This window comes from Daphnia carinata, chromosome 4, assembly GCF_022539665.2.
Source record: "Daphnia carinata strain CSIRO-1 chromosome 4, CSIRO_AGI_Dcar_HiC_V3, whole genome shotgun sequence".
NCBI lineage: Eukaryota > Metazoa > Arthropoda > Branchiopoda > Diplostraca > Daphniidae > Daphnia > Daphnia carinata.
The window spans coordinates 4,249,322-4,272,628 of NC_081334.1; the positions used below are offsets into that span (position 1 = coordinate 4,249,322).

The 23,307-nt window shown below is 40.2% G+C and overlaps 4 protein-coding genes across 6 annotated transcripts in view; 1 reads left to right on the forward strand and 3 right to left on the reverse strand.

Annotated features, from left to right (window-relative positions):
- LOC130694550 (thioredoxin-2-like) overlaps nt 1–23,307 on the forward strand; it is an 87,149-nt gene that overhangs the window by 48,439 nt on the left and 15,403 nt on the right. The gene's annotated exons all lie outside the window — the stretch shown is intronic.
- Nucleotides 204–3,287, reverse strand: LOC130694535 (protein FAM117B-like). Of its 3 annotated transcripts, none has more exons than XM_057517611.2 (8): nt 3,102–3,287; nt 2,701–2,987; nt 2,465–2,636; nt 2,073–2,409; nt 1,868–1,991; nt 1,667–1,774; nt 1,369–1,507; nt 204–1,284 (listed from the first exon to the last, which is right to left on the reverse strand). In XM_057517611.2, exons 2-8 carry the CDS (start codon nt 2,978–2,980, stop codon nt 969–971), a joined length of 1,476 nt encoding a protein of 491 aa, XP_057373594.1. In that variant the 5' UTR covers nt 2,981–2,987; nt 3,102–3,287; the 3' UTR covers nt 204–968. The 3 variants fall into 3 exon arrangements, with proteins under 3 accessions (XP_057373594.1, XP_057373593.1, XP_057373592.1); XM_057517610.2 differs by having other exon boundaries at nt 2,465–2,639; nt 2,701–3,035; XM_057517609.2 differs by having other exon boundaries at nt 205–1,284; nt 2,465–2,639.
- On the reverse strand, nt 4,804–6,750 carry LOC130694537 (histone acetyltransferase KAT8-like). Its single transcript, XM_057517612.2, has 7 exons — nt 6,509–6,750; nt 6,326–6,437; nt 6,105–6,252; nt 5,830–6,048; nt 5,529–5,759; nt 5,218–5,462; nt 4,804–5,156 (listed from the first exon to the last, which is right to left on the reverse strand). The coding sequence occupies exons 1-7, from the start codon at nt 6,672–6,674 to the stop codon at nt 4,934–4,936; spliced, it is 1,344 nt and encodes a 447-aa protein (XP_057373595.1). The 5' UTR covers nt 6,675–6,750; the 3' UTR covers nt 4,804–4,933.
- Nucleotides 7,248–19,057, reverse strand: LOC130694552 (thyrotropin-releasing hormone receptor-like). Its single transcript, XM_057517628.2, has 8 exons — nt 18,928–19,057; nt 18,565–18,835; nt 18,212–18,395; nt 17,856–18,103; nt 17,611–17,784; nt 12,064–12,224; nt 11,917–11,990; nt 7,248–7,778 (listed from the first exon to the last, which is right to left on the reverse strand). Exons 1-8 carry the CDS (start codon nt 18,978–18,980, stop codon nt 7,711–7,713), a joined length of 1,233 nt encoding a protein of 410 aa, XP_057373611.1. The 5' UTR covers nt 18,981–19,057; the 3' UTR covers nt 7,248–7,710.

The following is a 23,307-nucleotide window of genomic DNA, read 5'->3' on the forward strand; positions in this document are numbered from 1 at the left end:
GGGGGAGGCCTATTCCAAAAAGGAAGACGGGACTGAAGCCTCTACTCATTGCATGCGCTTTGCCCATAATAAATGGGTATAGAATAGAGGGAAGGGTCACCTTTTGAAACACGTTGTTAGAATAAGAAAATGGAATCATATTTCCTAGAAAAAAAAAGTCGTTAAATGGTGTGACGACAGGCGACCAACCATTTTTTTTTTCTCTCCAGATAATTACGTGTATGTCCACATATTTTTTTACGACTTGGACATTTACTTCTTTCACTTCAATCGTCAAATAGAATGAGCACAGACAAAAATTTGACGAGCTGAAGCTCACACGACGAGACAAACAAGAGGCCAATCAAGTGAAACAACGTCACTTTGTATCCGATCGCAAAATAGTTGAAAAATTGCAACATTCCCTAAAAACAAGAACAGGAAAAACGAAACTTCCAATAAAAATCAATAAGAGCAAGGCCGTCCAGAAATGAAAGAAAAAAGGGGAAACCGAAACAAAGGGGATATTTTCTGTGCGAGTGTTTGTCTCATACAATATTTCAACGTAGTGTCGGGTTCTTCCTGTTTCAAAAAAGACTATCGAAATCGAGAGAACCTTATGACCAAAAGCAGAAAAGGACAACAAATTACAATTGAGAGCCTGGGTTGATCAAGAATTTCAAAAACGACAGTGGGTGCTAACAAACATGAACTTATTTTGTTTGTTTCCTTAAAAAAAAAAGGATTTTACCAAATACTTTGCAAAAGACTTCAATCTGATATATCACCAGGAACATTTTCAAAAAGAAAAGCATTTACCTTAATTTTTTCTATTCCTTTTGTTTTTTTTTCAAATGCAATAGTGGAATAGGATTCCAACAATAGAACTATACGGTCAACAAAAGTCTCCGGTTGTTTACCCTCTTTCACACCGCTTTCTCAGACACGGGCGCAGGCATAGACATACAACTATTTTCAGAAAAACGAAATCAAATGGGTTGTCCTGAGGGAGTGGCGGGAATCATTTGTACGGTGGAGGAAATTTGTTGTTGTTGTTGTACCGGCCACTGAGGAGGAACGCTACTCGAACGGTCTGAAAATTCACTGAGATTCAATCCTTGAATGACATTGCCTCCTCCACCGCTACCGTTGTTCACGTGAAACAATTGCGAACTGCTGCTGCTCTTCATCGTCGAGGCACTAAATTTGTTTAGCGAACAAAAGGCAGAACTGCTTGACGGTTGCAGTACAAATTGGGAGCTGGGTTTTGGAGGACAATACACCGTTGTGGCATCTTGTCCGTTTCTAATTAGAAATCAGAATTAATATCGACACGCCCCATACATCAATCAAAAATTTGAAAATGCCCCGTTGGTTGGGTTTGCTCACTTGACAGGATGCTCCGCAATTTTGAGGGTTTCAACTTTCTCGCAACCATCAGGCGGTTCGCGGCACAGAAAACGTCCTCTTGGCGAAGTGCCAAGCGCCAATACTTGAAAATCTTCCGGCGATAGGGAATTATAGTCGCCTAGACATGTACCAAGCGGAAATGTATACTACTACTACTGCAAGCTGTCACCAGCTGAAAGTTATAAATACTTGCGGGAGGTGGGGGGTGGGGGTGGATTTCGGGATGTGGAACGAGGACAAAGAAAGAAAAAAGCAAAGAAAAAGTGATTATGCATACCAATTTCTTCGGCTGTGCATCCGTCGCTGGGCGGTCTGGACGAAGAATGATGATGATCGAACACTCCCCAAACCGATGGGGAGACGGATCCACATGGTGAGGATGCCCCTGAAAAAAAACAAAAAAAAAACGGAAGATAATAAAATGCCATTATATACGACCGCATTGTTTCTTTCCCCCTATAATTTTTCTCTTTATTACCTGAAGAAGAATTTGTGGAATATGCTTTGACAGGAGTTTGAGTGTCAACGCTCCGGCAAGTATTGTTGCGTTTGAAAAGTTCGGCTATAGGAGCTCTATGGCCATCCGGTGTTGGCTCCATCATCTAAATGGAAGGCAAAAAAAAAAAAATAATACGGTTAATACATCTTCGTTAGTGAAGGTAGAATAGTGAAATGCTGCCCACTTTATTAGTTGATGGCTCCCCATTGCCCCTACAGACGAGCTTCTCAATTTCGGTGTTGAAACCCTCCACCGAATTTCTGGCCCTGGAACTCTGAGATGTCGGAGGCGGGGGCACGGGAATAGCTCGAGACGTTTCTTTTTTATTATCACTCGATGCTACGGCCATCGAGAGACGTTGTAGCTCTGTGTTAGTCGAGGCAGCAACACGGTTAGGCGAAACCGAACCCGAAGAACCCATTTGAAATGGTGGTGGATTCAATGTTGGATGGCCTAAAAACATGCGCTGCTTCTGCTTCCTTTCACGACTAGGGGAAAATTCAATTCCTCGATACGAGAACCTAATAAGAAACGATGATTTCTTTTTGCATCCAGAGCTGACCAATATTCATGTACCTTTTGATATCAATCATCCACTCCTCTGGAGTTTGTGTCGCTTTGTCAAGTAAATACGAATCATAACCTACTGTTCCTCTGGGCCACTGGCCTTTGAGATAAATGGCATCGAGGGAAGCAGTTCTTCGCATAGCAGGAAAATCATCAGTCTTTGGTGCAGACTCATGGCTTTCTACTAAAAAAAAAGAATAAACAATATCAAATTGCTGATATGTAAATGCTTAAGTGATAAAAACCTTTAAGTGTAGGAGACCATTGCCTCAGCCTCCACGGTGATTGTTTTGGTATCCCACACTGTAACATGTTACCAGTGCCTAAAACTGCCATGGGTGGGTTCAATTTACTCCAGGTGTTTTGAGGCACGTTGGTATGATGTGGGTCTTCTGGCACATCATGGATCACACTCTGAGTCATCAGACTGACTGGAATTGTTGCTCTGAGTGGGCCACTTGATTTATTTGTGCTAGGTGAGCCATTTCTTCTTAGCTTTTGAGATGGCTGTGAATTACTAGACATTTTTATACTGTAGAAAATATAGATTATTTAGATTCTGTTGTTCCAGTCGAGACAACTGTCGACACCAAGATAATGATTTATAAAAATTGTACAAGTTTGCCGATAACTTTAAATGTCTTACAATTATTAACGTAATCGATTCTGTGAGATCTGGTGGGACTGAGAATACGACGGTATGAAAGAAGCCCTGACCGACGATCGTCTTTACGACATAGCTTGAAACGAGCTCGTAATCTAATACTATATGGCCAAATCGGAGATATCTTAAACCTTCAATAAACTAGCTAGATATTTCTCTGCGTGTAAAGCAGACGATATTTACTAACGACTGCCCCGCCACCACGACAAAAAGAAAAATAGGCCTTTAAAAAATGTAGGACAAATATTTTGTGTATTCGATTGCATTCAAATTCAAACTAATCATGAATTTTTTAAGTTTTCTATTGACCGACAATATTTCATGTGGATTTGTAGTATACGAGTGAGGGTAAAAAATGCTCTGACATTATGCAGCCGTAGGTCTACTACTAAAAGCCAACTAATAGCATTGTTATGATTGGTTACCGAGGGAGGAAGGGAACCACTACAAACAAACAATGGTCCTAAAATTGGCCTTCAAAACCATATTTCCACTTGTGTATACACAAATATATTTTGAAAAGCAGAAAAGGAGCAGCTGTGATTATAGGATAATAAATGATACTAAATAAATGAAGTAAGTAAGTTACATAATTTCTATTTGATGATATAACAAAAATTTTGACAATGCATGTAAGATTACTATAGGTTTTGTGCATTTCTTACATACTAGATTTTTCAAAAAAGGAGAACCTTAAAATGGCAAATGTCTTATTGACCAACAGCTTTTGTGCCTTCCAGAATAGTTACATGTTTCACCTATATCTCAATTAGGTTCATTTACCTGCTATAAGGGTTCTTAATGCTCCTGGTTCTAACACAAATTTTTCGTAGCACTTCCCCTCCCCTTTTTCAAATCAAAATATGCATGATCTTCCAAATGCTTCAGGTATAAATTTTTGTAAGTATTTCATTGCTGGCTTGGGGTTCCTAATATGAAAAACAATTAAATGTATCAGGAACCAGAAAGTCCTGGATTAAACTAAACATACCTTTGCCATTTCTTTTTGGATGTTCTGTCAAAATTGAAAATCTAACACAACTTTTTAATTAATCACTCTTCTTTTTTTCCTTCAAATTTGCATTCTCAAGCAAGTTCATCAATCTTGCCAAAAAAATATGCTCGAAATTTCTTGGCAGTTGCATGAAACTTCCTGCTTTTACGTCATTTCTGGCGAGTGCCTCGTGTTCCGATTAAATGCCATTCAAATCGTGGCCATTCACATAGTGTTGTTTTGCTTAAAGCATTTTCAGGAATAACCCCTGAACGTACTTTTTGCTCGTCTTTTCTTTTTTTTTTTGTCATCTATCAACCTGTCTACATCATGTTTCGTGATCGACTGTGAAGCAAAGTTCAAAAACGGCCAAGTCATTCAAGTTTCATTTTCACTCTTTGTGTTTCTTTTGTTACTAGGTAAAGGTTCAGAGCAGTTTTTAAACTGGATATTATCAGTCACATGTACTGACGAAAGGGTAGAGCACAATAAAAATTGTCTTTTTGCATTTTGGTTTTTTTTTTCTTAATTCTTACATAACGCCCTTTGGTGGGAACAATTCGAAATCAACCTAAAGCTTTTTCCCCGTGAGCTAAGGAAAAAACAAGAAAACTGTCATATTTAAACAATAGCGCCTTTACCATAACGGAAATCATTTAACAATTGGAAATACGTTAAAACGAAATCATCCACGATTATACGGCGTTGTTCGAAAATCAATATGATGATACACAGGGAGTGATAATGACGATGGACGCAGAGTAAATCCATAAAAGCCAATAATGGATAAGTGATATTTTTGTGTGCATTTAAATCACCTTTACTTCTTATTATTTTTAGGATAATTTTTGCGATGAGCAGGTGACCACCTGATCGCTGACACATCAACCGTAAGTCGCGGTTTTTTGAATTGAGCTGATTTGATGTGCTCCTCAACCAGCTTTGGCGTAACGCAGATGACATGCTGGCCTTTCCAGTACTTAACCATGTTCATTGTTTGCAATGTTGAGACTATATCGCTTTGCGTGATACTCGTCATGTGACTGTATGAGATAAAAATTCATTATTTGCTAGCACATTAGTAAAACAATAGCTAGGTACTACCTCAAATCACGAATGGAAAGAGATCCTCTAAAGTCCCGTAAAATCTCTAGTAGGACCCAGGACCAATAGGAACGATAACTCAGCTTCCCCAAATCGGAAAGAGGCTTCTCAGGGCTGCCAACTGTGTTTTCCAGCTTAGAAAGCTCATAGCTAAACGCGATTAACAATTTGCCGTAGCCTTTTCGCTGAAATGGTGGCAAGGTTAGAATACAGGCCACATTGTTTCCGTCAGGAGATTCTTTTTCCTGTAATTGGCAAACATTTACGGTTAGTTAACCAATTAAGATTAGGACGAGCAGATTATCACAAACCTTTGAGAAATAGCCAACGACATGAGCGCCAGCTTTATCTATCTCGCACAGAATGTAGAAAAGGAAAGGTTCGACATCAAAGTACAAGGTCTTGTGATCTAGAAATAGTTTGGCAATGAGACACAAGTTCTGAGCATAGATTTTGTGCTCCTTCCCGTCTGCTTCGTATATCGAAAGCGTGCCTTTCCGATAAATTTCTTTTCCTGGAGGTTGTCGGAGCGTACACTCGCACTAGTTGGCAAAATCAAATAAAAGTCATGCTTAGTGCATCCATCACATAATAAAAGCCAACCATCCTCACTATGTGATGTCGATAGGTTTTCTCCATACGCATGTACTTGAGACAGTACTCACAGACCCACAATTTGGGCACTTTCCCATATTCCTCAGGATAAGGACTGAAGTACCAGGTATCTATCTCGTACTTGCCCATTTGGATTTTGTCGATGTACTTGACTTTGGTAATGGCTTCATGTTCTTTTTCTAGTGCAGCTGTGGTGGGGTCCATTTCAGCATATGTCTGTTGAATTTCAGTAATGAAATAAAACTGATACATTATTTGTTAGGGCAGATTACTTTTTGAACATGGTTGATTTCATCATGTTTCCGTTTCTGATTGCGGGTAATTTTCCTGTCCGACTGTTCCAACAAAAGGTCTAGCGAACTGACTTTTTCACTTTTGCTCAAATGTGTTTCATTGATGTTGACTTGTGTACTAAGAATCCTTTGTAATAATAAGATGATTAGTAAAGCGGTATGCACAATTACCAAAAGCCAAATACCAGAATCTGACTCACTTTTCTTTTGATACCCATTCGTCAAGTCTTCGGTTGAACCCTTCGTAATGAACATAGTATTCGTAAAGACCAAGGGCTTTGTTGTACCTCCTCTGAATGATTTCTGCTGGGTCTACAATTTAATGGATTAAAACACCGCGTTAGGTCCACGAGGTGGCAATGTCGACAATGCATATTGCTTACGCCAAGAGTCTTCTCCTCTTTTCACGAGATAGTGTTCGCCAATTTCCAACGGAGGATCTTGATCTTTCCTTTCGTATTCATCTCCACTTTTGTCATCATCTTTTTTGGCATCGCGTGATTCTTGTACGGGTTTGTTTTCGGTCGGCTGAACTGTTTCAATCGACATCTTGGAATCTGAAATCACAACAAATACAAACCACCGTTTTGCTGCAGACGGCACGCGAGTCTTGCGCAATTGGCGCGCACCCACCAGAGGCCTTTCTAAAGGTCGACAGCTAGTGCCTCTAGCGGCGAAGCCATAAAAATCGATAGCGGCAGATTTGAATAAGGTGTCTTCTCCGAATCAAGTCGCTGCATGATGGAAGCAAAAAATTTGCCCTTTAATCTTCATTCTTTTCCTTTTCTTGCATGGCTGGAACGCAGGGAACCAAGGGGACAGCTGCAGAAACAAGTTCTTGGAATCAAATCGTGGAAACCATTGAGCAGGATAAGTTCTACGTACCTAGGATTCTAAAAAATTTTATTTAAAAAAATCCTTTTTCATTTCGCTCCGCTCGTTTGACGTGCCTATATCGACAGGGACGTCTTCAAGACAAAAAAAAATTCATTTTATCGCACATTTTCTAATCAATTCCACAGTTCACTCGGGAACGGATGACTTAATCGTTGTATTGATTTCAAACGAGTTCCAACAATCAATACACAGTGGTGAAAAATGACGCACAGGCGATCGAAAAACATTGTGTATTACATAATATAGTTTAGTCGGTCGTAAATAACGATACATAGTGTACACCGGGCAAGGGTGGTTGAAGTTATGTAAACAATTGGAAGAGAATGTCTGAGAAAGACTAAATGGGGAGGGGCGACAAATGTGGAAGTACAAAACATTCAACGATCCCGACAAGGATTCATTACATACAGTTTCTTGATAGAGCTTCGTGGTGACTCTTGACACACACGCACACACTCATGGCAACTGCTGTTGTGCGTGTTAAGTTACATAAGAAAATGCATTTTTTTTTTCTTTTTACGTCCTTTTCAGGTGATGACTTACGTAAAACATAACGTGCGTAACGATGGCATGTAACATATAGACAAAATAGCGGGAACCTCGGAGACACATTTCTTATCAACACCCCCCCCCCTCCCTTCCTTAAAAAAAGTTAATTAAACGAATGGAGTTTGCTGGTTTTCGTCTTTCAGGCTAAGTGACCTAAATGACGCATTTGAGTTCCAGGTGATCTCTGCTGATTGAGCGAGCTGCGTCCTGTAACGCACACAAAAAGAAACTATTATTTAGCTTGCGACGCAAACTTGGCCATTCTATCTGCTCACATCGAACTTTTGGGCTGACCACATACGCGAAAGAAACAACAATAACTTTGATTATCAAAAGACGATACAAAAGAAAAGAGAGAGAAAGATTTTCAAAGAGTTGAAATCGAAGACGCAAAACTGTCCAATTGACCCATTCCACATGAATTCCATCTTTGGAGCATTTGGTTTTGAAGCACGATGTTGACCACGCCCTAAAGTGGAGGCGATTCTAAAGCTGGCTGATCGTCAGATAACATTACACGAAAACCTTGTACTATTTACAGCGCATCCCATTACATGTTTGCCCGTCTAATGCTGTGCGCTTGTCTGTGCCCAATGCGATTTGAAATTCCTGTTCGAATCGCATGCGTCAGCGCGGACAAACTGTTCAATCAAAGCATAAAGGAATTCGCTTGAATGCCTCATGCACTCAACGCGGTCGTATTTACTTGCCAATGACGACATGCCATGGGGAATGTTTGAACATTTTCCAGGTGTTATTTCTCGTCGAAGAGAGACGGAGCAAAAATCACGTCGTATAAAAAAGAAAAGGGGGGGGGGGGGGGAAGACGTGGAACGTCGGAACGATTTGATTGGTAGCGAACGCGGCAAGGCGTCTAAACAACATTTCTTTTATCCTTTTATTCTGGTGTATAATAATAATAATCGGACAAAAGAAATGGGCCAAAAATATGGGGAAAGATGAGAACCGAGATTCGATCGGATGATGCACCATTCCAGTTCGATGGGTATATAAAGACAAAAGCCAAAAAATAGTAATAAAAAAAAAAAGCGTATCTGATGGAAGATGATCGGATTACACTAAACATAAACCCCCTAGCCATCACTACGTATAAAGTCGTTACGTATAGAAACGAAGCGAACGAGATATCCTAGGGCAACGTAGGTTCCAGTTCGTGTTGACTAGCTTTAACGAACCGCATCGATGAATCTGTTGCCTATCGATTGATTCAATCTCCTTCTCGGTCTTCATCTTCCTCCAGTTGATCGGATATCGTCTTTGATCCGATTGAGCGAGTTTTTATCCGATATGCCAATAGATTCATTTAGATAACACAAGATCACCTTACGACTGGCATTCGTATGAACTGATGCCTTTGCTGACGATTCAGTTCAAACTGCCACAGCTGTCACGCGGCAAATCCAACTGCGTTTTTTTTTACGGTTCATGCCAGTCAACAGCATTTCGCATCCCTTTTTTTTTTTTAACTAGCGACAGGGCATGTGCTTTTTACTTCTTTTTTATTTCGATTGGTATAAATAGGCGCAGAGAGAACATCTGCCATTTTTCTTTCGGGTACCCGCGGGGAAAAAAAGGAAAAAGCCATTAAAGGTGCCGTAAACAGTGAACGTGAACGGTGTGACAGACGACGCATCTTCTTACACAGAAAAAAAAACATATACACAGCATTTCATTCACCCCCCCCTCCGCTTTTTAAGTAAAACAATCCAATTCCCCATGTCCACAAAAAGAAGGTGTGCCTTTAAAAAAAAAAAAGAACGCTATAAATACATTAATGCGAGTCAACTTGCATGCAAACAAACACGGCCAAAGTTTGCTCTAGATCTTTGAAAGCCCTAACGAGTATGAAGTCAGTCGAATAAACTAAAAAAAAAAAAGCGAAAGAACAACCGTCGTGCGGGATGAAGTTTGCCAACCAACATGCCCCACTACGAGAAGACTATTTACGTAACACACCCCGCCTCACGCTAATCTCTTGACAAGGAGTACCGATCTGTCAGTTTTCTTCTGTTGCGTACCCTGTACGTTAACTTTGTATACGAAAATCACTGCACGGCGATAGAGCACGGATTCCTCTTTTAGCTGGACATGTGCGCACGTGCGCTACGTTCACAAAAGGGAGAGAACCGCACAGGTAAGTTCCAGTTTGGAAATCGATTGTGGATGAACTATTCCTTTCTATATATAATCTCAAAGTGACTTGGATAGCTTTCTCAGATGGAAGACTAATATACTAATGCCTTTTTTTTTTCTTTCTTTTGTTAAAAGAAAATAGCTGCTGGACGGTTTGGTAACGTTGCCCGGTAAACGGGGAAACAAATAATAAAAAAAGGCAAGAGGTTTTTGTATGACATGTTTTCACTGAATGGAGAAAAAAAACTTGTTGTTCCTCAGCGTATGAAAAGAGACGCAACAAAAAGGAAGAAAGGCCCAAGCGACAACAGATCCGTTTTCAAAATGTTGTTTTGGAAGGGGGGGGGGGGAGGCATGAGGAAAAGAGGAACTTGCACGACTGCGTTCCGGGACTCGAGTAAAATAGACGCACTTTCAATCGCAACAATAGCGCACTATTCAATGGTTTCAGAGTCTGTCTACATCGCTACCTTCAAACGCAAAAAAAGGGAAAGGAAATGGAGCCGTCCAAGTTTTACATACTCACCGGTAAATGCGAATTCAACAGCCAAAAAGGGCAATGTAATTACGCAAGAATTTCGGCTTGGAAACGTAACTCGCGTTGTAACATAGGTTGCTGTGAGGTGCAACTAACGAGGTAAAACCATTTTTTGTTCTTACATATGCTTTCGCCGCAGAGAGGGTAGCGAAGCGCGCCAAAGAACCCACGTCATTAGAGGCTCATAAAAATTAACCTCCGTTTACTATTTTTTGTTTTGTTTTTCTCGCGAGTTCTTGTTTCCTCCCGTGCGCTGAGTCACGTCAGTTTGGCGTTTAACACGGTGTTAAATGACAGATGTATGCGAGGTGTCGGCAGGAAATCATGTAATTACGTCGCAACTGATCTAAATTAACGTTTTGCCTTTTTTTTTTTTTTCCTTTTAGCTCGCATTCTCTCCAATCCCTACGCTTAATCAAAATGCACGATAAAAAAAACAACAAAAAACGCAAGGATTAAAATGAACGATTCATCATTAACCGCCGGTCACTATAGTGACGTGGCAATTCCCTTTGTTTCTCTTTATATCGCGTTCGTGAAAGATCCCCTGACTTGTCAACGCCATAAACAAAACAAAACAAAACAAAAAAAAACCGTGAATTATTTCCTTTTTTTTTTCACGGCCAGAAAATGAGCATAACTCAGTCGAAAACAAAATAAAAAATAGGGACTCGACAAAAATAAGAGATAGATGGCATTAGTTGGTCTGTCAACGAGATTTCATTAGCACGCCACATATTTTAGGTATTGTACACAAGCATTCTTTCGTTTTGCGACAACGATGCGACTATGATGCTTTTTCGTTTGCTTCTTCAAGGAAACAAAAAAAAAGAAAGGGAGTGGGGCCAAAAGTAATTACAAGCCCGCTAATGAGCATCATAACCGAGTCGCTGTCTGTGGCAGTCGCAATGTCTCTTATACGTTAATACATTCCCTACGTGCGCATTTTCGTTGTACAGCGTTTTATTGATCCGCACCACGTTAGTGCTTCTTACGTCTGACGTCTTGCTAACTTTTAATTCATCCCCAAATACATTTAGCGGCAAAAAAAAAACAAACAAACATTAAGGCTACCGTCATTTTTCGCTGGCGAACTCGTTGAACCCATCAGCATCGGACGAACCCGTTTCAACCCATTATTTTGAAAAATGTCCTGTCACTGACGCACAACGTCGCGTCATAAGTACACCGGATTATTTAAAAATGTGTTGCTTCCTTTTGTCTTGTGTCAAGGCTGTAAGGCCACTTTGTCGCAAACAAAAATCACTGATGAAGTGATTGAACTGTTTGACGCAAATTCCACGGAACTGAGATCTTTTTGTAATTTTTTGCAATTGAAAAATCATTCAGTTAAACGCAATCTACGAGCATAGCATTTTTTTTTTTTTTTCAAATGGGAAATCGTTGACTGCGTTAGTCGCGTCCAGGCAAAAAGCAATTTCTCGTGCCCTTACGCTGGCAATAAACAATAATAACATCTTCAAAATTGTAAGCTGAAGGAGAGTGGGCGCTGTGTTCGCTGACATGGAATAGTGGCCTCGATAATCAAAACTTGTGCGAAAGTCGTTTCGCTTGATTGATCCCTTCAACGACCGTCGAAATCATTTCCCCCTCTCTGACGGAAGTTTTGAGAAAAATAAAACTGGGACTCACCGCAAAGAAGAATCCGCTGGAAGGCTCGTCGAAACTTGATAGACATGGCCGTGTACAAGATGGGATTGATTGCACTGCGTTCGTTAATCAATCGAATGAATTCCTCAATCTTTCTTGAAACGAAGAAAAAAAAAAGGGTGAAATCACCTGTTGATGTAGACGCAAGTTTTGGCGAACATCAGAAACCACAGATCCATAAAACTGGCTCGCGAGTACATTGTGGCGAAGCTGTTGTAGACCAACATGCCGCGGTAGGGCAACCACAGCGTCGCGAAGATCACGACGACGACCACCAGCATTTTCACCACCTGAACCAAAAATTAAAAGAACAAAACATTAAGACCTTCATCCAGGGCATACACGTAACAAAAATTCAATTCAATCAAATACTCTGAATGAAAATGAGAGTAAGGATTTCCTATACTCCCCCCCCCCCCAAACTAAAGAAACTGTACAACAATGAACTATAGAAAGAGAGAAGGGAAATGTTATTAGATGGGCCAAACGAACGCACCGACACAGTCACGTGGCGTTATTTCCTGACACGATCACACAAAGTTTTGCCCTTCTGTCGCCATCAATAATCAGTGGTATACACACATGCACTTTCCTATAGATCTTTACACGCAAGTTCTCGGCCGCTCTCTTGCCGCACGCGTCTCCATGGAACACCTTAACTATTGACGCTATCTCAAAGTGCTGCTGCCGCCCCGCAAAATGGAAAACGCCCTTAGCTAACAGAGACCACCAAAAGTTGATGTCTCATTTATTTCCTGCCTTTCTTTTTTTTTAAAAGAATGGAGAAGAGAGAGCCGAGCAAATCGTGTGCACGTAACACGTTTCGATACGTTTCAAAAGAATACGAAAGATAGAAAGCAGTGCATGCGTAATACTAGGACGAAGAAGATCTTTTTCAATTACGATTTAATGAAAAAGAAAATGAAGACGTAAATGCAGAGCAATCATGCCGTTCTATCGTCGATGATTCATTGCAATAGACTGTTCAAAAGATCCTGTGAAACTTTGGAAAGGCGCGCACATTTCAAAGGTCTCACTTGCATCAAAGATTTCGTCAAAGTCCATTTCAATCTAGACGAAAGCGTACGGCTATCACAAGGATATAATCGCATTTTCAGCTGACGAGTCTTTAGACACTCGAAACGGCTAGGCCTATGTTTTTTTTTGTATGCAGATTTTGTGAGCAAAAGCAACTCACGATTTCATCAACGGTGACGTATCATCGGATCAATTTTAAAAGTCTATTTAATACGTTTTTTTTTTTGGTCCCGTTCAAATATTCGTAGTCTTGTACGTTTTTAATAAGACGGGGCTAATCTATCTATTGAATTTCACATCTTCATTAAATTTCGCAGATTGGGAGAAAAAGTGAGAAGCATTTAATTTTGAAAGATAAACAGAGTCGAGCCGATCGTTTGAGCGAATTGATTCATGCAAAATTAATACAATTTTTTTTCCCGTCTTAAGAAAACGAAATGATTTTTGTTGAAGATAAATTTCGATAGCGAAGCGCACCCTATCTCACTTTCAGACTCAATTTTTCGTGAAATAGAATTCAATTATTTAAAAGAAAAAAACATTTCCTACGGGATGCGTTGGTTCAATACAACAACCGCGTCGTTCTCCACCACCTTTTTTTTTTTTTTATCTCTCTCTTCTCACTGAAGAAAAAAAAAATGAGAAATTTTACACAAGCGTGTTGTGATGGAGCAGATTTACACACAGACACACAATCTCCCGCAGGAAAAGTTCTACGTTCGCAAACAAGCGCACGCTATTTTCTTTGATCCTCGTAGCAATAAACTTGTCATCATGTCCGATAGTGAATAGTTTTGAAAGAGAAAAAAAAAAAAAAAAAAAAAAAAGGAACTCGCGTGTTGCAGCTGACACGCGTAAAAAACTGTCCAACCACTCAATCAGAAAGCACAAAGAAAACGGACTACAATTGAAACACGCGAACGTTGTAGACGCCGAAATATTAAGGAAAACGTAAAGGCACAAAAAAAAACGTGTGGGACGATTGAAAACAAGAACCGAGAAGGCCAGAACGCAGTAATTGCCACATCTAAGAAAAAAAGAGAAACATATCTTCCGTTTCCGGGTATACTCGGAATGCAGCGGCAGCTATAGATGAACCCCCCCCACTTGTCTTTTAATGAGGCCCATTTTCTTTTTGTCAAGCCAGCGCACAGCTTTCAGGCTTCGTGCAAGCTAGCTGCATCTATAGCTGCACACTGGCCTATTATTATATGAAGCTATCCTCGATTTACGTGTTTGTGTTATGCACTCTCCCACAACTTGCAACGTACAAACTTTTATTTTTCTTCTACTTCTCCACCCCGTTCTTTTTCGATGTGTGTTGTGCGAGATTTTTTTTTCCCAACCCACCCCAAATCTCGTGCAGTTGGCATCATCTAGAGTTGACTGCTTTCTTCCTAGTTTGGACAACTTCCATTTATATACGAGTTTCTATTTCTTTTTTCGTCTTTATTCGTCCTTGCCTTTTTTTTTTTTCACTTCTCTCAACTGATGTCTATCCATCTATGCTTGGTATATACGAAAGAACGTACATCCGGCAAGTTGTGGGCGAAAAAATAAAAAATAAAAATCATTCCCTTTTTGCCTCAAAAAAGCAGAAAATAGTTTTTTTCTTTTTCTTTTTATTCTAGCGATTATATGGGAATAAGAAGGAACGCTTGCCTTGGACTCCGTGCTTTATTAACTCTCTGGCGTCGGTACACGCTCCAACCTTTTATTATACGGTCCTAGAAAAAAGATGTGCTGCAGCTGGCGGATAAAAGAAAGAAGGGACGGGCATCACACACACACACACACAAGTATATAAGAGAGAGAGAGAGAGAGAGAGAGAGAAAATGACATCACTCAGCGGCTGCCTTTGCCGCCACTATCAATGCACCTCTCTTTCGATTTGAAATAGGAATGGCCCTTGTTTTCGGGATATTCTTCAGTGGAACTGGCATCGTTCCGATTATTAAGAGTCTTAACTCTTCGAAAGAGATAAAAGAAAAGAAACAGAAAGGGCTTCTAATATGAAGTGTTATTTGGTACGTACAAGTTCAATCACTTGGAAATCATTTCAAACGTCGCGATATCGACCAAACGGATGCGATTGGTTTACGACCGACCAACCAGGAGGTTCTTTTCAGGTATACGGAACACGAACGAATTCTCATTTTTTTACGAGTACCATAAACAAAATAGCCCACTTGACCCCGTATTGCCAAAGTGATGGTTGACACGAATGAAGGGAAAAAAAAAACCCACAAAGAACCAACCCCCTCCTTCAAAAAAAAAATTGCTTCTCTCGAATTCACATATTTTTTCACGATATCGATCCACTGCAATTCTATAGGCAAACGCAATTTTTTTTTTCATTAGTTGAAAGAAGAGTAAGCAAACAACAAACGGGCGGGCAAAAATAGGTAAGGTCTCGTCCTATTTGTTGAAAAAAAAAAAAAAAACGGATAATGTTACGTCGTAAATAAGGCCGTCAGATTTTTATTAAATGCTGGCTAGCCCCATCAGCTCCACCCGAAGCCATTTTTGTCATTCTTTAAACAAGGCATCACATATGAAAAAAAAAAAAAAAAAAAAAATGTAAACAACGTCCTTTGAATTTTCGTGCCACCCCCCTTTTTGTTGCCATTTTTTATACGACACTATTTTGCACGTGAAACATGTACGCAAAAAAACAAAAAAAAAAACAAAGATCTTATTGATATCTGCTGTCAAATGCAAGATGTACGTGTATATTGTTTTCTTTCCCTTAGCAACTGAAAAAAGAAAATTCCGGCCCGGATGGTTGATGTTATATAGGGCGTCTATACATATTGCCCATATCGATTCGTCTGCCCATATTTGATTCTTCTCCTCCCGATCTGTACAATTCGACAAGCTAAAAACACGCATATATAATCAGACAGTCGGAATCTAGAAGGTCCAAGATGGCCCCACCCTTTTTTTTTTATTGACACGTCAATCAAATACAAAAAAAAAAAAAAAGAAATTGGAAGGCTGTTCTTTCTCTACGAATATCCATCTCATTTATGATTGAAATATTCATGCCATTGCGCGCGCGAGAAGCTATACCCGAACCCAACGGTAGAATATGAATGCAAATATGGACATTAGGTTCGTATTATAAAAAAAGAGAAAGTGGATTTAGAAAAGTTCACGAACGCGCACTGAACGCGTGAACGTCATTACAAGAAGTTGGTGTCTACTGATCTTCCAATCGATGGCCATTCTTTCCGCCTCTCCAAGCCAAAAGAAAAATAAAAGTTCTCCTTTTCATCTAATTGGTTGTCAATCCATGTCTTTATCCATATACACCCAAAAAAACTAGCAGCTCCTCCCCAAACCGGGGAGAACTTACTTTTATTTTAGAGAATGACGGTAGGACGTCAAATGGCTTTCCCCGACAATAAATCGATAAATGATGATTGGCAACAATCAGCAAATTAAAAAAAAAAAAGAACGTGATTACGTGAGGCGGCCATTTCGTGGTCATGCAAGTTTTGCGTCACTGAAACGCAGCGAAAAACAGATTAGCATATTCGCTTCATTAGCGATCATGTCAAAGGGTGTTTTCATTTCCTGACTTGTCCCGTAGCTAATTACGAAGAGACGACGTGCTCCATGATGTTTAAGTTCCAACATCTTCATACAGGATGGACAAACTCCTTCAAGAAAGATAATGATGCTCCACAATCAAACGACTCCTATGCACAAAATCAAAGCCCTAGCGCAAACGTACGCGTGAATGACAGCTCATTTGAATACCCGCATTATTCTGTAAGCTACTCAACTATAGTAAGAGAACACACAAAAAAAAAAAAACGGGTACCAAGCAAAAAAAAAAAAAAAAAAAAAAATCGATTCGTATCGGTTCCAAATGCGCTTGTACATATGGAAGCCAATCGACATGAGCTCCTTTGTCATTCCTTTTGAAAAGAGCATACGCAAAAAAATTGCGGTAGGAATTTTCTTTTTGTTTGTGTTTTCTAGGGTCGTTGATATGTAGACTATTCTTTATGCAACATCAAAAAGATTGCGGTGTATAGCGCCCAGATTCGTGCTTTCTAAAGATTCGTCTGACGTCAGACTCAACAACAACAAAAAAAAACGCTGCTTAATCAAAACAGAGAGAAAATAAAATTGCCTACGTGTTTACACGATTATGTTTGGCCATTTAGCGTAGCGACGAGGACCGAACGGCGTATAATAGTCAGGGTTCGCATAACATTTTCCGTAAATTGAAATCACTTTATCCCAGATTGTATCAAACGAAATCTATTTTTAGTATTCCCTTTTTTTGGTTAAAATCTCGATTGCTGCCAAGTTTCTCCGAGATCCAAAAAAAGAAAAACGCCCATTTTTCCTACAAGGTACCCAATTGTAAAAAAAAAAAAAAAAAAAAGACGTTTGCATTCAAATGAGAAAAAGTTTTGACGATAAATAGATTGGCCAAGTTCGAGGGGAAAAAAAAACGAAAGAAAAGAAATTCGATGATTCCTTCCCTCGTCAAGCTAACATTTCAGCTCCTTGTTTGTAACACAATGCAAATTTGCCAATAAAATTTCGAATTTTTTTTCTTTTTTCCTAGCTGTAAGTTAAACGCAATGCCGAACGAGAAATAAAAATAAGAAAACTGACCTGAACTCTGGAGCTTTTAGTAGGGTCGACTGACGATTGATTGTCGTGCCGGCAGACCTCCGGGTATTTGTTAAAGTGTCCGTTGAACAAAACGCGAGCGATGAGACCGTAGAGGACGCACGAAATGAGCAACGGCACCAAATAAAACACCACAATGTCCGCAAAGAAATAACCCTGGATAAACATACATTTCTATACATATATAATTGCCACATCAATCAAAGTAACAAGTTTGTTAAAATTACCAAGTATTCCTGGCGGGATAATTTCATGGCGCAGCGCTCGACCGTTTGGAAACCTCTGTAGTGGATGGGTTCGGTGACTGTGAGACCGAGCCAAGGCGACGAGTAGCAAAACGCGAAAGCCCAGACGCCGCCGACAATCTTTTTAGCTCTTTTGACCGTGCAGACGCTCTGCGCTTTCATCGGGTGACAGATGGCGATGTAGCGCTCGACCGTGAACGCCGTCAAACTCAGCGACGAAGCATTGATTCCTATACATTTTAGATTTTTCGGGAAATGCAAATGGTTCATGTTACTTTCATACTTTCGTCGTTATTAAACACGCGGGCGAATTTCAGCGCCTTGATTTAAAAACTCGCCTAGATTTTGAAGGAAAACGAAAATGGCGCATCCGATGGGCCCCCAAATCCATTGGCTCCCGATGACGTAGTATGATAGGATCTCGTTAGGCACGGAAGCGATGAGGACGACGCAGTCGGCAGCCGCCAGGCTGACCAGGTAGCAGTTGGTAGGTGAATGCATCGAGCGCGTACGATAAACGACCTGAAAAAGCGCACATTTTTGTACCACGTCAAACAAACAAATCGACCGGAAATGAAAACGCCAAGGCAACACATTTTTTTTTGTAACAAAGAAAAATCCACGGGTGTGGAAGAATAGAACTGTTCGCTTCATCACCATTTGAAAAATAAATAAATAAAAGAAGAATTACCATGACGACGAGTAGATTTCCGAGGACGCCTACGAGTAGAATTAATCCCTGAAATAACGTGCCGACAAGGCGATAGTCTCTTGAAAAATACGACGGATTCTCTTCTTTATCCGAAAACGATGAATTCGGGCCGCCAGTGTTGTCGCCTAGGAAATCCATCGACGTCCGGTTAATGCTGGACAGCCACCAATCGGTGCAATTCGCCCCTAGCGCCTTCTCCAGCATAGAATAATCAGCCGCATCGTCCGATCCGTTGGCCGTCAACGCTCCGCTTTTGATACACACACACACCCCAACCACAAAAAAAAAAAAAAATGATTTACATATCATTTTGAAATAAATTCAATTTGTTCATTCAATTACCTTCGGATGGCGTTGAGAGTATCGTTGACGGCTTGAGAACAGACAGCATCCATGTCGGCTCTGCGCTGTGACTTTGGAACCGTATAAGCGCACCAACACTAAACTAAACAAAACTGGGTTTAAGCAACGACAACAACAATATCATCAACAGCCAAAAGCAGTTCACCAAAGAGGCTGGATGACGAGAAGCGACTGAAGGGGCAAGCTGTAAGCGCAACGCCCTTTTTTTTACTCTGTTCTCTGCTGCATCGCGGCCGCACACATCCGGTGCGCGTAGGGGCGCAGGATCCATCGCCAGGGAAAAAAATATATCAATCGTTGGGGTGGCGGAGTGGAAGACGACGATCCTGCAAATGCTGAGTGGAGAAGGAATGCGCAGAATAATGATCAGAAGAAGAAGAAGAATAAAAAAAAAAACGGAAGCGAACTTTATTTTTCGCTGTTGTTGGAGAGATCCACTTCAATTCGATCACGCGGCAGCATTGGCACAAATGCGCATACGACATAGTCGAAACGGACCGTACGACTGTAAAAAATCGCAACGACAATGGGACAGACAAAAAGCAATGAAAGCATTTTTTTCTTTACATTTCCTTTTTTTTTTGTCAATCATCTGAGGATCAATTTTGGGTTTCTTTGAAAATACAAATATGTAGGCAAATCAAGCTTTTCAATTGAATTCGGGTAGAAATACATTGACTACCATGCAATCAGTGCACGCCTACCAAAGAAAAAGAAATAAAAACCAGACTTGTTTCATTATTACATTCCAGCTCAATTCTTAATAACTTAAAAAGGAAAATCAAGTTGTGCAACTGCTCCACGCAACCTATTCATTTACGAACGATGATAAGTAGTATGGAACATGCTGTTGTTCGGTAAATTCCCTTGTTTTTCCCATTTTTTTTTTTTTCAATCTGTTCTCCATTCAGCAGATTCCTAACGAAGGCCCATTGAATTTGTATAAGACAGGGAAAAAAAAGTAGTTGCTCCGGAAGGTGGATAATGATCTTTTCGTGTAGAACACACCCCACTCCCCCCAAAAGTAAATACAAACTTGTTTGCAAAGGGCGATAGACACTGTCTTCCCGATCAAATACAATGGCAACTTGTTATCATTGTCGCCTACCGACACGACAAAGCACTTTGGCCTTTCACACCCACTACACCTTCCCCCGAACCCATTTCTGCCCTGCACCGATTTGAAAGTTTCAACGGGCCACCGATTGTCGTGACAAGATGGCAGATAAAAGGCAGACGAGAGAAAAAAAACGACAGACCATATGCTGCTAATTTAATTCTCGTTTCATGATCGACAAGAGAGCCTGAAAAAGAGAAGAAACATGTGCACGGAGCAGACAGCCTGTGCCGCACTGGACCGTGAATCCCAGAGTCGTTAAACAGGAAAAGGCTGCGGCCATGTTCGACGCAAATCGAAAGCGAGTTGCTGCATGTAGCATCAAGTCGCGGATTATTTATTTTTATGTAAAAAAAAGAACATCACCAATGGGCTGCAGCCGTGGAATTGAAGTAAAAGGCTTAAATTTGCCGACCATTTGAGTTGCTTGAAAAACTTGAAATCGGAACACATACACGCAGAGAAAAAATCGCGAATAGATGGCGCCAGTGAGTACCGACATTTCCGACGTCTCTTGGTAAACTCAAGCGCTTTGCTCCTTCCGCCGCACGCAGCGGATGATTGCAGCGCAGGAAGAGGGAAGAAAAAAAAAAAAAAGGTCTCGACATGTCTCTAACATGTAAAGACAGTCTAAGCAAACCATTTCTATAGTTGGCAGAAAAATAGAAAAATAGAGTGTGTTTGCTGCTGTCGGTATTTCGTTCTCGCCAGTTACCCAAAAATGTAGAAGAAAGCCGTCCGTAGGGAGCAAACAAACCAATAAAAAAAGGATTTGCGGAAATTATAGATGACGTAAATAAAAGAAAAAAAAACTAAACGGGAAAAAAAGAAAAGAAAAAGAATTGGCTCCCGACAGTTAGGCAGACACACACACACACCGAGACACGCAGACACAAATGAAATGATCTCCGGAGCTGTACATTTATAAAGCCAACCGAACGAAAAAGGAAAGAAAAAAAAAGGGAGAATGTTATAATATAGTGGGGCAATGAAAGAAAGAGCAAGATCCGTCTCTTTATGACTAACCGAAAAAAAAGAATGGAGAAAAGCTCTACGATTCCCTGTGGTTTGGACGCGAAAAGAACCATACCTTCATTCTGTTTTTATCTTTTAGATTTTCATTTTAATTCAAGTCCAGCATCAATTTAGCATTGCGTCGAAAGTGGAAAACAATGCCACCTTACATAAAAAAAAAAAAAAGGGCACTTTTAAGTGAGTTCTATCCCTATTTATACAGAATACTGTAGCGCTAAAGATTTTATTCAATTTCCAGTTTTAAATAGTTCGTACGGCAGGCACTCCTATTCTTTTTCCATCGAATTTCCCACCATTGAAAATGCCAAACAGAGGGCAAACAAAAGACAAGCTTTCCTAGTGGACTCTCGGGTCCTTTAAGAAAAAGAAAAAAAAAGTCCTTCGCTCCAACCTATCGATATTGTTCTACATACTCTCGCATCCGACGCTTACGCAAACGCGTGGAAAACAGACAACATAATATTTCTAGAAATGAGATGGTGGCAAAGGGAGGGAGTGCAATCCATCTTGTCGTTAAATGGGGAGAAAACACAAACACAAGGGATAGCCCAACGCCCAAATAGAACAAAATCGCTGGTCCGGAAATCTACCGAGATCTTGTGAATTTCACTGAACAATTCAACGATCTTAGAATTTCTTTATGTGCAGTTCGCTTTTTATTTTAAGAGCTTTTCCTTTCAAGCTTTTGAATAAGAAATAAATATATCGGGTTGACAGTTCTACGAATACACAATAAAAACAAGTGGATCAATCGATTGCGCAATTACCTGGATCAAACCTATATTTGATTACGTTGAGTACTGAGCCTAGCAAAGAGCAAATGAGAAACGATAGCTGAACCTGAAATAAGCTACCCTATTGAATCGATTTCTTTCTTTAGTTTGTTTCCATTGTCTTAGGCCCCACGCGAATCGATTTAACGCTTTAAACAATTCAATTCAACGTGAACGAAGAGGATGCTGCTAGGCCCAACAATAATACACTTTCAACATTTCTGAGCTGATGTTGCATCGCAGACTGTTTATCGATTGCAATTGCGCGTGTAAGGTCTGAGAAAATCAGACGAAACACCTTGGGGCTTTCGTGAGCATACGGGAATCTATAGAATAACGAATATTTCACCACGTAATTATTCGATTAGGACACTCTCCCGATGACCATTAAAAGGGCGAAGAGTCCAGTCACGTAAAAAAAGAAAAACCATCATTCATTGTCTCTGTATCGGCTTACTGCGGGCAGGCAAGTGAAGAATAATGGGATCGTGGAGAGAGATGGATCGCTCCGTAAGTTACAATCAAATTGCGTTTAACGCATCATCCATTTCTATTTAGTTCTAATTCAATTTCGTAATGACTGCATAATGAATGAAAGCTGTCCTGTGGTGACAGCGTTCCTTTTTTAATGTCGATTGACAAAGACTTTATTCGCTGTTGGCAAAAAAGAAAAGGTCAAACGCCATCTTTAGGTGAAAAAAAAAAACGAAAAAGAGCGAAAAAAAAAATGGCGGGATGAGCTGATGAATAATTTAAAACTACCCAAGAAAGACTATCCATTTCCAAAATATACCACACAAACAAAGTTTTGGTTTCTATGTTAATGCCTCTTACCTGAGATATGTTTTCCGCAGTTCATTGTCAGTAAAGGTTCAAACGATGTCGAAGTTGAGACGTTCCGACTATTCAACGCTAATGATCTGAAAATGAAACAAATGATAAGTTATTAAGTCACTCGGAACAGAGACATACGATAACAAACAAGAGTACTGAACAAAAACCTTTTTCTAATTAACCTCTCATTTGATTATTACAGCAATACTATGCAGGGGTTGCACGACATTTCAATAAGTTTACCAGACAAACACGAGCCACTGTGCACAAACTATTTCAAGGCTGTCCCCCTCCCCAACCATGTTTGTGACGACGTCAATGAGATTGCATTTTGGCATGCCAAGTTTCTCATCAACAATTGAATTATGAATAGAAATGGCACGACATACTGCATACGTGGATACCCTATTATCATTCGAATGCAAATCCAGATCCATGCGTAGTCACTGTCTACTGCGAGTACGTACATGTTAACAAAAATTGCGATTTCATGACACTTACCCTGGGTAGCATGGCACTCATTGGTCTGCAGAGCTCTAGTCGAGATTCATAACACAAGGCTAAGGAACGAAATTTTAGTTATTTTAAATTGTTGGCACT

Excerpts from the sequence above, each read along its gene's own strand:
- LOC130694552 (XM_057517628.2), bottom strand. The coding sequence starts at position 18,980 with ATGGATGCTGTCTGTTCTCAAGCCGTCAACGATACTCTCAACGCCATC. Across the intron at positions 17,785-17,855 it reads TATCCCGCCAGGAATACTTG|GGTTATTTCTTTGCGGACAT; the intron begins GTAATTTTAACA and ends ATGTTTATCCAG. Across the intron at positions 12,225-17,610 it reads CTAAAAGCTCCAGAGTTCAG|GTGGTGAAAATGCTGGTGGT; the intron begins GTCAGTTTTCTT and ends TTTTTGGTTCAG.
- LOC130694537 (XM_057517612.2), bottom strand. The coding sequence starts at position 6,674 with ATGTCGATTGAAACAGTTCAGCCGACCGAAAACAAACCCGTACAAGAA. Across the intron at positions 6,253-6,325 it reads GAATGGGTATCAAAAGAAAA|GATTCTTAGTACACAAGTCA; the intron begins GTGAGTCAGATT and ends ATTATTACAAAG. Across the intron at positions 6,049-6,104 it reads AAATCAACCATGTTCAAAAA|ACATATGCTGAAATGGACCC; the intron begins GTAATCTGCCCT and ends GAAATTCAACAG.
- LOC130694535 (XM_057517610.2), bottom strand. The coding sequence starts at position 2,980 with ATGTCTAGTAATTCACAGCCATCTCAAAAGCTAAGAAGAAATGGCTCA. Across the intron at positions 1,992-2,072 it reads GGGAGCCATCAACTAATAAA|ATGATGGAGCCAACACCGGA; the intron begins GTGGGCAGCATT and ends CCTTCCATTTAG. Across the intron at positions 1,775-1,867 it reads TTCCACAAATTCTTCTTCAG|GGGCATCCTCACCATGTGGA; the intron begins GTAATAAAGAGA and ends GTTTTTTTTCAG.